The following is a 14,502-nucleotide window of genomic DNA, read 5'->3' on the forward strand; positions in this document are numbered from 1 at the left end:
CACAGGAAACCCCCCCTCTAAATGGGAACACATGGAACCATAAGCAAATTTTCTGTCCTTTCCTGTTCTTGTGGCAACTCAATATTTCATATTTACTCTTATTTTCATTCCTAGTGAATATGCCTTATGCAGACAAAGATATTGTTATTTTGTGTCACAGTTGCAGTTGGAGACTTCCTTCTAGGAAACTGAGAGTGGAACCTGCATAAACTTCTTAACATAGGTAGACAATTAGTCTGGATGATAAAAGGCACCATAAAGTTAAACCAATGGAAACATTAGTTATTTCAATACAATAAAAACCTACATACAGAACTTTAAATTCATAGTTAAATAGGAGAAATGGTAAAAGCCATTACAAAGTGAGGTCCAATCAGCTCCAAAAGTAAGAAATGTAATTTCCTATTCCTCATTTGCAGTCCTTGAGAGCAAGTAATTGAACACATTTTTAGCATTTTTCCAATACACGGCAGTACAAAAATAAGAAACGGGTTACAGAGTTAGAAAATGTTTGTACTAACATCAAACCTGTAAAAAGGATTGGAGTTGAGGAACCCCTGCTGGAGCCAACCTGAAGTTCCCTTGATCAACAACCTATGGTGTTGTTATCAGGATGAGCATATAGGGAGTTGGGTTAATGTAAATAGAGGAAGTGGTAGGGCCCCCCCCCCCCGAAAAGGAAGGCCAGCCCTGTGTTTCAGCACCCCAACATGTTTGCAAAGTTATGTAAAGATGTGCAGGTGGCAGACCCAGTGGTGGCAACCCTGGATGCCACTGCTACCCCTAACAGCAGGGAGAGCAGCACATCTAGTAGTGGTGGGGAGGGAAACGCAGGAAGGAAGAGACAATTGGTATAGGTGATTCTATCATCATGAGGACTGATAGAATAGTTTGTCGTCCGGATCCTTTCAACCGAATGGTTTGCTGTCTCCCTGGTGCCAGGGTTCGGCATGTGGTGGACGAAGTACGAAGTAGACAAACTCCCGGGGGGGGGGGGGTTGGGGGACCGGACAGGACCCAGCTGTCTTGGTCCATGTTGGAACCAATGACAATATAAATGGAAGATGGAGGATCCTTAAAAATCAGTTTAGGTTTCAAGCTGAAGAAAAGGACCTCCAAGGCTTCTCTGGAATATTGCCTGTACCATGTGCAACACAGGAAAGGCAGAGAAGGCACAAGAAAGGGAGCTTAGACAGCTAAACGCATGACTTGAGTCCTGATGTAGAAGGGAAGGGTTTGGGTTCTTAGGGCACTGGGCTGACTTTTCATTGGGGTCCACCCTTTATGCCAGAGATGGTTTGCACCTAAATGACAGGAGGTCTGCTGTGCTAGGGAAAAGATTTAGGGGAATGGTGGAGGGATATTTAAACTAGGACAGAGGGTGGTGGGACAGTCAAATAAGGTGGCAGAAAGGTTAGTCAGGTCATACACTAGTGGAGCATGGATTGGGGATAGTTGGGGGGAGGATTATGGATATTTGTAAGGAGCTTCCCATGTTACAAACAAACGTTAGATTGTGCACTACTAGTTGTACTGAAAAACAAAATGATTTGGCAAACAATGATGGTAAAAGCAGTAATGGTTTAAAGAGCCGGTTCACCAATGCTAAAAGTCTAGCACACAAGATAGGAGCGTTAGAAGCCTTAATGAGTGAGGAGAATTATGACTTGGTTAGTATTACTGAATCCTGGCTTTGTTCTTGGCATGACTGGGCTGTCAATATTCCTGGGTATACTCTTTTTCATAAAGACAGAGTCAAACAAAAGGGTAGTGGTGTCTGTCTGTATGTGAGAAGTGATCTGAAAGTAAATGTGAAAGAAGAAATTGTGGATGGAAGAAGCGATGAGGTTGAGGCATTATGGGTGGGGTTGAATAACATACAATTAATTATTGGAGTCTGCTATAGCCCCCAGTGCTAAGGAAGAAATAGAAAATCAACTACTAGCACAGATAGAAAAAGCAGCAAAAAGTGGAAATGTTTTAATCATGGAAGACTTTAACTACCCTGACATTGACTGGAGTAATGGCACTACAGGAACAGCAAAAGGGAGGAAATTTGTAAATTTAATACAAGATAATTTTATAGTACAGTTTATAGAAGCCCCAACTAGAACTGATACTCTGCTGGACCTAGTTCTTTCTGACAATGCAGAGCTTATAACAAATGTGTATATAAAAGAGAATCTGGGTAGCAGTGACCAGAATATGATTTCATTTAATGTAAGCTGTAAACAGCAAAAACAGGAAAGATAAAAACATTTAATTTTAAGAGAGCAAATTTTCCATTATTCAGGGCGGCTCTCTGTGACTTGGACTGGGAGACAATATTGTCCTCAAAGAACACAGAACAAAAAAGGGAATGTTTCAAGTCTGTTCTACAAAAGCAAACTGAAAAATATATTCCAATGGGTAATAAGTTTAAGAGGCTAAAATTAAAACCTATGTGGCTTACAGCTGATGTTAAAAAAGCCATAAGGAGCAAGAAAAGAGCATTCCAAAAATATAAAAATGAGGGATCACCTTCATCATTTTAAACCTATAAAGAATATAACAAAAGATGTAAAAAGGAGATAAAATGTGCAAAACGTCAAAATGAAAGACAGATTGCAAAGGAAAGTAAGGCAAACCCCAAAAAAGTTTTGAAATATATTAATATCAAAAAGATCAGATCTGAGCATGTAGGCCCCTTAAAGGATGTCTCTGGGTTGCTAACTGGGGATAAAGACAAGGCAGATTTACTAAACACTTAGTTTAGCTCTGTGTACACGAAGGAAAATGGCAGCGCTCAGGTCCAAATTCATAATAGCAATGTCACTGCCTTAAATGAGTCACAATGGCTCAGAATTGATATGACTGAGAAACAGCTGGGAAAAATTAAGGTTGACAAAGCAACAGGACCTGATGGATTACATCTACGTGTCCTCAAAGAGCTGAACTTAGTTATTTTAAATCCATTATTTCTAATTTTTAGAAACTCTTTAGTTACCGGCAAGGTACTGATGGATTGGCTTAAGGCCAATATGGTTCCTATCCTCAAAAAGGGAGCAAAGTCATTACCATGTAACTACAGATCCATTAGTTTAACGTCCACAGTTGGAAAGGTCTTAGAGAGTGTGATAAAGAATCGCATAGAGGAGTTTCTGCTAGAAAATAATATTATAATTGATAGTCAGCATGGCTTCAAGAAAGACAGAAGTTGTTAAACAAATTTAATCTCTTTTTATGAGGAAGTAAGTAAACAGGTAGACAGTGGAAGAGCAGTTGATATAGTGTACTTGGACTTTGCTGAAGCATTTGACACTGTACCCCACAGATGGTTAATATGAAAGTTAGGGTCGATAGATTTAGAAAAGTCAATCTGTAAATGGACAGAGAACTGGCTTAAAGATTGCATCCAGAGAGTTGTAATGAATAGTTCAAGGTTATTAGTGGTGTACCCCAGGGTTCAGTGTTGGGACCTTTACTGTTTAACATCTTCATTAATTATAGACAGTTTGGGATTAAAAGTACCATTTCTGTGTTTACAGATGACACCAAACTATGTAATGGAATTAAGTCCATACAGGATGTCTATAATCTACAAGCAGACCTGGATGTTTGATTGGGCAGCCAAGTGCCAAATGACATTTAATATAGATAATTGTAAAATTATGCACTTGGGAGCTAACAACATGCATGCTCCATAGTGTCTAGGTGGAATACATTTGGGGGAGTCAGAAATGGAAAAGGATCTGGGGGTTCTTGTAGATCATAGATTTAATAACAGCATGCAATCCCAAACTGCAATATCTAAAGCTAGTAAAGTTACTTTTGTGTATTAAAATAGGAATAGACTACAGAGATGGAGACATAATCCTGCCCCTGTACAAAGCATTGGTCAGACCACATCTGGAATATGCAGTCCAGTTTTGGGCACCAGTTCACAAAAAGGACATTGTGGAATTGGAGAGAGTGCAGAGAAGGGCAACTAAATTAATAAAAGGAATGGAGGAGCCCAGCTATGAGGAGAGATTAGCTGAACTGAATCTATTCTCCCTTGAGAAGAGACGCGTGAGGGGGGATATGATTACCCTGTATAAATATATAAATGGGCCATATAGAGAACTTTCTTCCCCAATATTCACTTTGAGATCATTACAAAGAACAAGAGGGCACTCTTTGTGTCTGGAGGAAAAGAAGTTTAAGCTCCAGATAAGGAAGGGATTCTTCACTGTAAGGTCTGTGAAAATGTGTATTCGGCTCCCTCAGGAAGCAGTTTCAACAACTACTATAGATTGCTTTAAGTAAAAGCTGGATGATTTTCTAGAAGCACAGAATATAACTGGGTATTAAGGATTTAAAGTAAAGATAACAGTAACTGTTGATCCAGGGAACATCTGATTGCCTCATGGAGTCAGGAAGGATTTTTTTCCCCTGCTGAAGCAAATTGTACCAGGGTTTTTTTTTTTGCCTTCCTCTGGACCAACTATGTCTTATAGTGTTTTATATTTGGGATATGTTTATTTCCCTAGTGGTTGAACTTGATGGACTTATGTCTTTTTTCAACCTACTATGTAACTATGTAACTATGGTATTCATGAATATTCTAATACCTTTAAGTATATCACTTCATCTGTATTTAGGGCTAAAAACCTTGACTGCAATAAAACTCATTTCACTGTTTTCTTTTTTTGGAATGTTAGATATATATATATATTGTGACATGCATGTATATATTGCATTTTGCAGTTTTCTTGAAACAAGCACAGTCTGCTAAAATGAAAAGTTCTTGTGTACCATTTCCAATGCAGATTGAAATCGGCCTTTAAAAGGTTAGAGACAGACGATGAATTTAAAGTGATCGCAATCACCTTTTTTCAGAAAACAACCTGATGAAATATTAATGGAAAAAGTAAGTCGCTTTAGACTTTTCCCTGAGGGGGTTTACATTTCAATATAATTACACTTTTTCTTTTTTCTGAAACCTGTATTTAAACTATATTTTGAGATTTCTTAAGAGGTCTGATTCAGCAAAATGGAAAGTGCTGTCTGCATGGCTAGTTAAATCAGCAGGGGATTCCAGGACGGGAATTATACTAAAAGGTAGTTTGGCCCCCATATGCTGTCCAGTATCAGTAACCCATGCAGCCAAGTGGAATGAGTTGGGTAGCAATCAATACCAAGCACTAGTGAGCAGCTAAAGTGCTCATTATTGGTGTTTAAAAACAAAACAACAAAATTCAACTGGGTTATGCAAGCCACTACAAGCACAGGAGATCTCCCATGTCCATCATTTGTGAATAGTAATCTAAGACAAGCAAGCAATGGGCAACCTAGGATTTCTTATGTTTCCAGTCTTTTTGTATTTTCATGTCCTCCACAGGTCATGACTTCTGTTAGGGAATCCTGAACTTATAAATAAATCCACATAAAATCTAAATCGAGATCACAGCCAAGAATAAACATGCCATTAAAGATTCCTGTCATGAGAAAAATTATAGGGTTGCCATTTCTTATTTCCCTCTGAAAGGTTCCTGGCTGTCATTCCAACTCACAGGCTTTGATGTTAGTCTAAGTCATTGACCTGAAAACAATAAAAGGTGTTCAGAAAAGTACTGGCTAGGTTCCCCTTGCAGTTTTCAACAGCAAAGTATAAAGAGCCCAAGGCTTGTTTGTTAGATTGCAAAGGTAAAAATAAAAGTCCTTTTATATTAAACAAAAAAAAGTTATTTTATGAGAAAAATACAAAGTTGATTTAAAAGAAACCTGCAATTGCTGACTTTTTTCTGAAAATTTAGACATGGACCTGGAACATATATAAAGATTAGGAAAGTCTGAGTGAGGTCAGAATCCTAATTTGGATTACTAATTTGGAAGTCCAAGACCCAGTAGTAAAGCATCAGGATACACAAGATTGTTCTTCCGAGGGGGGGGGTTCATTCCAACATGTTCTGTCTGACATTTTAACTCTAGACAGAAGAGCTACAATGGCCACTGGTGGGGACCTGATATACAGGTATGTGAGCCCCATCACTCCACAAACTAATGCTTATATCAGCCATTTCGCAGAGTGCCTTTTGAGGAAAGCTAGCAGTTGGCAATAAGGAAATATACAGACAGAGCAGCACTGTCATACATTAGTCCTACTGTCCAATAGGCTAAGTAAGGATAGCTAATCCAACCATATCATACCTGTACATCTACCTCACCATCACTGTCCACAGCTCTTTGAATTCATATTATAAATCTATTCACTCTATTATATAACCATAGTATTGTTTCAGATGGCATAAGTGCTAACTGTGAGTAAGATATCTGGCATTTGTTCTACCAATCATAAGGTATTGAGAGTATTGTCTGTTTGATTCAATTTACAAGCAAATATCTGTGCTGTGCTCATTAGGTAATTCTTTTTCTCTTCTTGTTTTCCTGTACAGTTTGCATAGTTTAATTGGATTTATTAAATATTAATGTTTCAAACAAACAGAAGTACATTTACAGAGTGTGCTGAATGGAGAATAAATATTGTAATACCTGTGCGGAAACCCTTGAACCTTTACCACATCTATGGTAGCTGTTGAATGTTTCCCTCCCGTCAGAAGCTCCGAGTTGACAGACCACTGAGGATTCTGGGACCAGGTTTTCTGCAGATTTATGCCTTTCTTAGCCTTCACCCTATACAGGACAAAAAAGAATAGGAATATTAATGAAGAGAGGCCCCATTTCCAGCTGACAGTCTATTGATTTCATAGCAGCCTGATCGTCTGTTCTGTTGGATCTTTAGATTAAATTTAATATTTAATTACCATTGAAGTAAAGAACATGTTGTAAATTAGCTGTACTACACAGATGTTCTGCTTAGGATGTCTATAATACTAAAATATATTTTACTTCTCTAAAAAGCTGTGGGATGTTGTTTGCCTTCGTTCAAAGGTGGTGCACAGTTTGCCCTTCTTGTTTAACCTCTTCCTTAAGGCAGAAACAGCTGTACCTAAAAAGTTTGATAAAACCTCGATGTGCCTCAGGGATAATAACTGTGCTGAACACAACAATTGTCATCCTGGATTAGGATAGTTTTGATGTGATTGTGTGCGTCCACGGATTTTGGCCCTGGTGTTTTTGTGTTTATTGTAGACATCAATGAGGACAAAACAAAAGGAGGAGTAGAGATAAAAAGAGGGAAGGAGGGGGTGACATGGATCATTGCCAAGCAGTGTGAGTCCTTCTGCCTGAGACTAAGTAAAAATAAGTTCTGTACAGCACTGAGAATACTGTTACAATAGGAAAAGTAGAAAACTAAAACTAATGTCAAACTTGATGCTATCCAGAAATGTACTATGGATACATAAAAACATAATGCTAAGTACTAAGTGTTAACATCTCAGTATAGCAAGGTATCATACAGCATTACCACAAATCCAAAATGCCTTTAACTGTTATAAACAATATGTTAGAGAATTTATTCATTGATATTATGATGGACATGAATGTTTTGCATTCATGCCGCACCTAATTTTACCAGTAATGCCGCTAGTAGTTTCCAAGGAAAGTTGGGAGATATTAAAGGGTGTCTCTAGACAAAAATGTATTTTTTAATGAGAGAAATAGATTCTCTCCAAGGTTACTTCTGATTTAATGTCATATAGCAGCTTTTCTTGGCTTTTTTTTACCATGGTGGAACCCTTGAAGTAATGTTCAGATTTTAAGGAACCCCTGTTATAATACCCATATCCAGAACTCACAGTATATTAACATGGAGGTCGATGGGAAAATGATAGCCATAAAGATCATTCGTGTAGGTTAAACTGACCAGGGGCAACCCTAGATGAACACTGTAATATAAGAACTGTTATCTAGAATGTTAAAGTCCATTTAAAGAATCAAATGACCATGACTGGGTTTTGAATGAAAGTATAATTAAATGGGATTATTACCAACTACTGAATGCCTAAGAGGCCACTTACCTATGCCCTGGGCCACCCAGATTTATTTGTCACATCTGCAGCACTCCAGGTCAGAGAGCATTCTCAATTTACAAAGCTATATGACCAAGATAAAGATTCTTACTTTTAAAAAAAATAATAATTTAAATGTAGCTCATAGAGTGACACCCATTAGGTAGTTGCTTCCTTTGTGATTATGTCACCAATGGGACATCAGCCTAACAAATTAGGACACAATCATTATTAGTCTACAAGATAAGACAAACATTTTTCATAATGTTGGAAATCTCTGTTTAAAGCATCATTTAATTTATGTGGAAGGAAGAATTCATCATTGTACACATGTTGGGGAGAAAATGCTGCAGTCACTTCCGATACTCTATGATCATATTGACTAAATGGTGAGAGAACTTCCTAGCAGAAAATCAAGAGCATGAGGGCGAATTGAAGTTCCTTGATTCTGTTCAATATACCAGTTAACATTTGCATAATGATGTAAAGATTGCATTCATTGACATAAACATAGTAAAGAGAATCAACCTTTTTCCCAAATTTTCTTGGAAACCATCAGATTTTTTCAATTTGCATCAGTCGGTAATTCAATTCCCTTGTATCTAATTGTTAAAGCTGCACAGATTCTCTTGTTATGTCAGGGTCACCTGTGATTTCCTTAAGAAATATAGCGTTTCATGTTTTAATAAATGATGTCCTGACATAGCTAGCAAGAGATAGTGTGCGCTCCTTCACAGATAAATTCATCCAGTACATCCTCATTTTCCATGGCTGACTAATCATTCATCCTTTTCCAAATGAAGGGGCTAATTGAAAGGTACAATGAAGATCCCCTGCTTCTCTACCCCCAATCAAGTGCCTTGACAGGAAGGGAGGTAGATACACAGAATTGGGAGTATGATTATTCTGAAGCTCGAATAACAGATTAGATAGCAGCCCCTCCCTCTGCTGCGCGCCCTGATTACACAATTAAGAACTAAAGATAGTGACAGCCGGGGGAGCAGCTGACAGCAGCTACCTGTGCCACTAATCATTGCAGCCTCCTTACATGTGCAGTCAGGGCAGTCATTGCCCGGCAGAGGGCTCCGTTATCATTCTTTTATACTCAAACCACCGCAGACTGAGGGAAAAAAATATTACAGACAATAAATTGTCTTCTGGTGCATAGGTGTAGTCTGTGTATACAGCAATCTAGGTTTTATAGAGGACAATACAGTCTTACAACATGGACAAACAACAGCAACTGCAGTGCAGAAGAGCCACGTGTAACACCTGACATGCTGTCGGTGTAATTGTAAGGTAAAGGATCTTTTGTAAAAATGGAAAGATTCTTAAATCAGCCATCAGACCTCACCAACAGTAAGTGCTTTGTAGATATCCAGATAGGAACAACAATTAGATATGTACTACAGGTAGTCCTCACTTAACAACCTACCTGTTTTACAACTTCTGACCTCCTCTGTGAACTGTGCTACGAGGGGGTGCTGAGAAGTTCCTGGCTTTGCCCCCTTCCAGATGAAATAGAAAAATGAGTGTGGGGGCATATGACAGCCTAATATCTCAATATGTAACTGTGCAAATATCAGGTCTTTATGATTCTTAGAACTGTTTTTCCTTTTAGTGAGAAGCTGTGATGGCAGAGGCACAAGCAAGTTTCACGTCGTTGGAGTTACGAGCCGCCATGAATTTTTGGTTTCCCCATGGAAAGTCAGCAAAGGACATTCACACTGATATGTTACAAACACTGGGAGAGAAGTGTCCTTCTTACAGCACTGTCAAAACCTGGATATCTCGTTTCAAGACTGGGCATTTCACTGTTGAAGATGAGCCTCGCAGTGGGCACCCCCCAATCTCAACTGACCTGGCAACCTGCCATGCTGTCCATGAGCTGATTATTGAGGACCGGTGAATACCTGCAAAAAAAAGCCCAGATACTTGACATCTCACAGGAGCGTGTTGGGTTTGTTATCACCACTATCCTAGACATGCAGAAGCTTTCAGTAAAGTGGGTGCCGAAATGATTGAACAGTGATCAGAAGAAGGAACGAATTGAAGCATTCAAAGCCGTTTTAGCCCATTTTGAATCTGCACAGGACTTTTTGGCTAGGTTAGTGACTGAGGATGAAACCTGGCTCCACATCTATGATCCTGAAACCAAGGAACAGTCAAAGGTATGGCGCCACAGCGGGTCCCTGCAGCCAAAGAAGTTCCGAACCTAGAAATCGGCCAAAAAAGTCATGGCGTCTGTTTTCTGGGACTACTCACCTGACCTGGCCCCTTCTGACTATAATCTGTTCCCGAATTTGAAGAAACACCTGAAAGGGCAACGTTTTGAGGACATTTCTGATGTTAATGATGCTGCTGAGAGCTGGTTTGCAGCCCAACCAAAGGACTTTTATTTGAACGGTCTAGAAAAGCTGCAACTACACTGTACCAAGTGCATCAGTCTCAGGGGGGATATGTTGAATAAATGTGTTATTTCATATGGCTCTCTTCTTTCTGGGCAAAGCCAGGAACTTCTCAGCACCCCCTCGTATATGACCCACTCTTCAATCTGTTCCTTGTACAAACAGGTGGCATCTCAGGAAGCATCTCAGCAAGCATCCCAGTACCGCAGTTCATTAATATTTGGTTGGTATTCCTTATACATACATGTACTATATTTCTTCTTTAAATGTTTAGGTTTACATGGGTACTGTCTCCTATTGTTCCCTATAGTACTAAGGGAAGCCCCAGGAAACAAAGGAAGGCTAATGACCTTGAGAATAAAATGAAAATCACCAAAGACTTTGAGGCTGGTAAAAAAGTGAAAACAATAGCTAATGTCTTGAAGCTGGCGTATTCCACCATTTTAACAAACTTGAAGAATAAAGACAAAGTAAAGGATGCAGTGAAGTCATCCACAGGATTTAAAGCCATAAAATCTAGGCAACAAAAAGGCCTCATTCATAAAAATAGAGATTTGCTGACAATCTGGTATGATGACTAAATACAAATTAAGGATGCCAATGAGTCTTTCAACAGTTCAAGCCAAGGCACTCAGTGTATTTTAGACTTTGAAGGAATGTGATGGTGAAGCATTGATCGAAACATTTACATCAAACCATGAATGGTTTCAGCGGTTTTACCAGAGATTAAACCTGCATAACCGGAGTATCAGCGGTGAGACAGCAAAAGCAGATGTAGAAGCAGCAGAAAAAGGTGTTCACCAATTCAATGAAATCATCAAGAAAAGTGGCTACTGCCCTGAACAAATTTGTAATGTGGATGAAACAGGACTTTTTTTGGAAGAAAATGGTCTTACATACACAAAGAAGCTAAAACAATGCCTGGCTTTAAGGCTTTTAATGACTGGGTCACATTGTTGTTGGAAGGAAATCTCACTGAATCGAATCAGCTTGGGAGGGAGTGACAAAAATGTATGCATAGTATATGGAAAAAAAGTATTTTGTGAATCGTTTGGAAGAAACTGACAAAGACGAACATGTTGATGCCATAAATAAAAAAATGGTGGAACTTGCTAATGTTTTTAATTTTGATAGCAAAAGATGAAAAAATGGAAGAAGTACAAGGAAAAGTACTAACACAAGAAGTTCACTGCAAAGTGGTAAGCTGGTGTGTTTTCAAAAGTGAATGTGTTAGAACTAGAGGCTATGAATCCTAATGTTGAACAGTTCACAAAGGTGGAACGACAAGTGAATAAACTTTTTTCAATGCTTTTGTTACGTTTATGAAGAAAGAAGAAAATTACAAGGCAGACCATACTAACAGGAAGAAAACTGCACTCAGGGCCACTACCCCAACAAGTTCTTCAATTTCTTCACCTTCTTCTCCTTCACCCGTGCCCTGTACAGCCCCCGAGCCTGCTAATAACACTAATAGTGACTTTGTTGACTGCCAACCACTACCTGTACCACATTTGAATGATGATGAAATAAATAATATATCTATGTGTCTTTTGATTGTTAAGTACAGATTTTTTTTTTATTTCTATGTTTTGTTATGCAGGGTTACAGTACAGTATTTAATGTTGTGTTATACAGAGTTATGAATAAAGAAAAAATGTTGGAGATTACTTATTGGCCTTTTCTTTTTTTACTTACTGTATAAATAATACTTTTTGTTATAAATTGTGTCATTCAAATAATACAGTGTGCAATATTAAAAGATAGAGACACAAAATCACTAGTATTTTGGTACTCACTTACCAACCAATTTGCTCAGTTCTATGAATGGAACTCAGTCATTACGTGATCCTGTGCATTGTATCTTAAGCATGCTCCTCAGTCTCAAACATTGTTCTGTAGCATTTTCTCAGCCTCTGACTCTACCTCCTGCAGCTTGCTAACAGTATTTCACCATCTATTGTTGCATGTTTACAGTCCCCAACAGATTTAATGCAGTGTTACATTCATTAAATATTATGTGTAGCTCTTTCATAATATCAGGGGCCATACCTGAGGTCTCATATTAAGAAAGTTGACTACCACTATTCCACAGACAGCTGTAACAATGGTGATTGGAAGTGCATGCACATTACCATCCACAGGGAAATAGGGAATAAGCTGTTGCTGGCATGTTTGGCTTAACTGAGTTTATAGTTTAAAGTATAAGCACAACCAGATAGTACCCCTAATTTTCCACAGTTATGCATTCATTAAGTTGTTTTTATACCAGAATCTTGTAATTCCCTGCACTTTATGATTCAGACAAAGACAGGGAAACCACTTAGGCTTTACTGCATTGTGCTCTATTCTAATATTGTATGAAAAAAACTTGAGGAGAGACCACATAGAAGATCTTAGGTGTGATGTGCTGGTCCTTTACCATTTAATACCAGCCTTACCCATATTGTATTATACACAGCACCCAACTCATCCTTATTTGAAGGGATTGTCCCTATTTTGCAACCAAATGGGTTGATTTATTAAAGCAGTTTAGGGCAATCACTTAGCAAAGTCAATAATCACTCTGCAAGGCATAATTTACTTAGTTTGATGAATGTGGTTAAAATTAATTCTGCAAAGAATACCCAATCACATAAAATACAATGTAAAAAATATGATTTTTGCTTGGACATGATTGGATGACTGAAGTCAGCAGACCTTCACCAAGCCTAAACACCTTTATTAAATTACTCCAATGACTCCCATTCCTCCTCAGATGTTCATGTTGGATTAGGCAAAAATCCATGTAAATAAATTTACAATTTACCAGCTAAGAAGATTTATACAACAGTATACTTTTCATTCATTCATTTATTCTCAGATTATTACATTGGTTAATTTTAAACATTAAAATTAAAAAAATCTTGATTAAATACCATCGATACTTGTTTATCCTGATATCCACTGCCGTTACTATTTTCTATTTTGGCACTGATATCTTAAAGCGGACCAATCACTACCTTTTTTTACTTTATTTAAGATACAAAACCCTTTTTATATAAAGTGTGTTTTGTTAAAACATTTTACAGTGTTATGAGCCATGCTCAGTTCATTACTGTCAGCTGTAGAACACTTCTCTACCATGTTAAAGAGAGAAGCAGAGGGAGGATATTCTGTTGTCCTAACACACTTGGGTCCTGGATGTTCTTATAAAGATAAAGTACAGAGAACAGAAAGGATCGTGAAAGATGAAACTAAGCACTCCACGATGCATAAACGCTGCTGTACATACAGCACCATTCTGCTCTATACAGAGGGACGGAGCTGCACCCCGCTGTGCACTCTCCCCTTTCACTTGTATTATGATCGTTCGTTGTTCATCGTCTGTGGATCTGCCAGGACGGTCGTTTGGACAATGAACGATGCGCGCTGTACACACTTCAGATCCTCGTCTGATATCAGCCCTGAGTTGATTATCGGGCAAGAACCATTGGAAGTGTGTACGTAGCTTTAGCCTTGTTTCTCCAGGATAGTAAGTGCCACTAGGTGAAAATAAGGAAAAAAGTAAATCAATGCAATCACCATGACTAAGAACTTGCAAATGTATATATACATATTTTGTAGGCTTAGATACACTTTAAGCATTCTTTTTTACACTTTAACTCACATTTCATCAGTGTGCATGGTAATGCCATATCTATTGCCTAAATGTTTTGTGCTTTAGGTGTTCCTGTTTCTAATCTTAAATGAGTTTAGTTGAGAGGTATGACTGCAATAAACACAGTGTAGAAAAGTAAACAACCAGGACTTTGTATATTGTATGGTACAGATGTCAAGATCTGAAGTCTGCCTGAACACAATAAAATGTTTTTGGCAGGTAAGACAGCTCACAGATATGTACTTCAACTGTGTATTTAGCTGTTTGCCTACATTGATACTTAACATCTATAGAAAGGAGAGGTATCAGAATGACAGCTCCAGTATTAGCTTGTCTGCAGGCGAACATCAACCATCAGAAAAAGCTTTCTAATCTCTTTGATCAATCATATTCTATAGTCAATGGTTGGCTGGGGCTGTCTGAAGACAATATAGCTGCAAGGGGTGGAACAAGAGACACTCATGCTATGACTATAAATATCCTGTAAACATGGTATTGAAAAATATGATGCAATACTGATGCA

General features: G+C 38.3%; 1 protein-coding gene across 1 annotated transcript in view; it reads right to left on the reverse strand.

The window, feature by feature from the left end:
* The window catches only part of TMEM132E (transmembrane protein 132E), a 266,625-nt gene that overhangs the window by 31,855 nt on the left and 220,268 nt on the right, over positions 1–14,502 (reverse strand). Inside the window, exon 3 of the mRNA XM_072416230.1 lies at positions 6,514–6,654. Within this exon, the coding sequence (XP_072272331.1) occupies positions 6,514–6,654 (141 nt within the window). The remainder of the gene's footprint in view (positions 1–6,513; positions 6,655–14,502) is intronic.

This window comes from Pyxicephalus adspersus, chromosome 1, assembly GCF_032062135.1.
Source record: "Pyxicephalus adspersus chromosome 1, UCB_Pads_2.0, whole genome shotgun sequence".
Taxonomy (NCBI): Eukaryota; Metazoa; Chordata; class Amphibia; order Anura; family Pyxicephalidae; genus Pyxicephalus; species Pyxicephalus adspersus.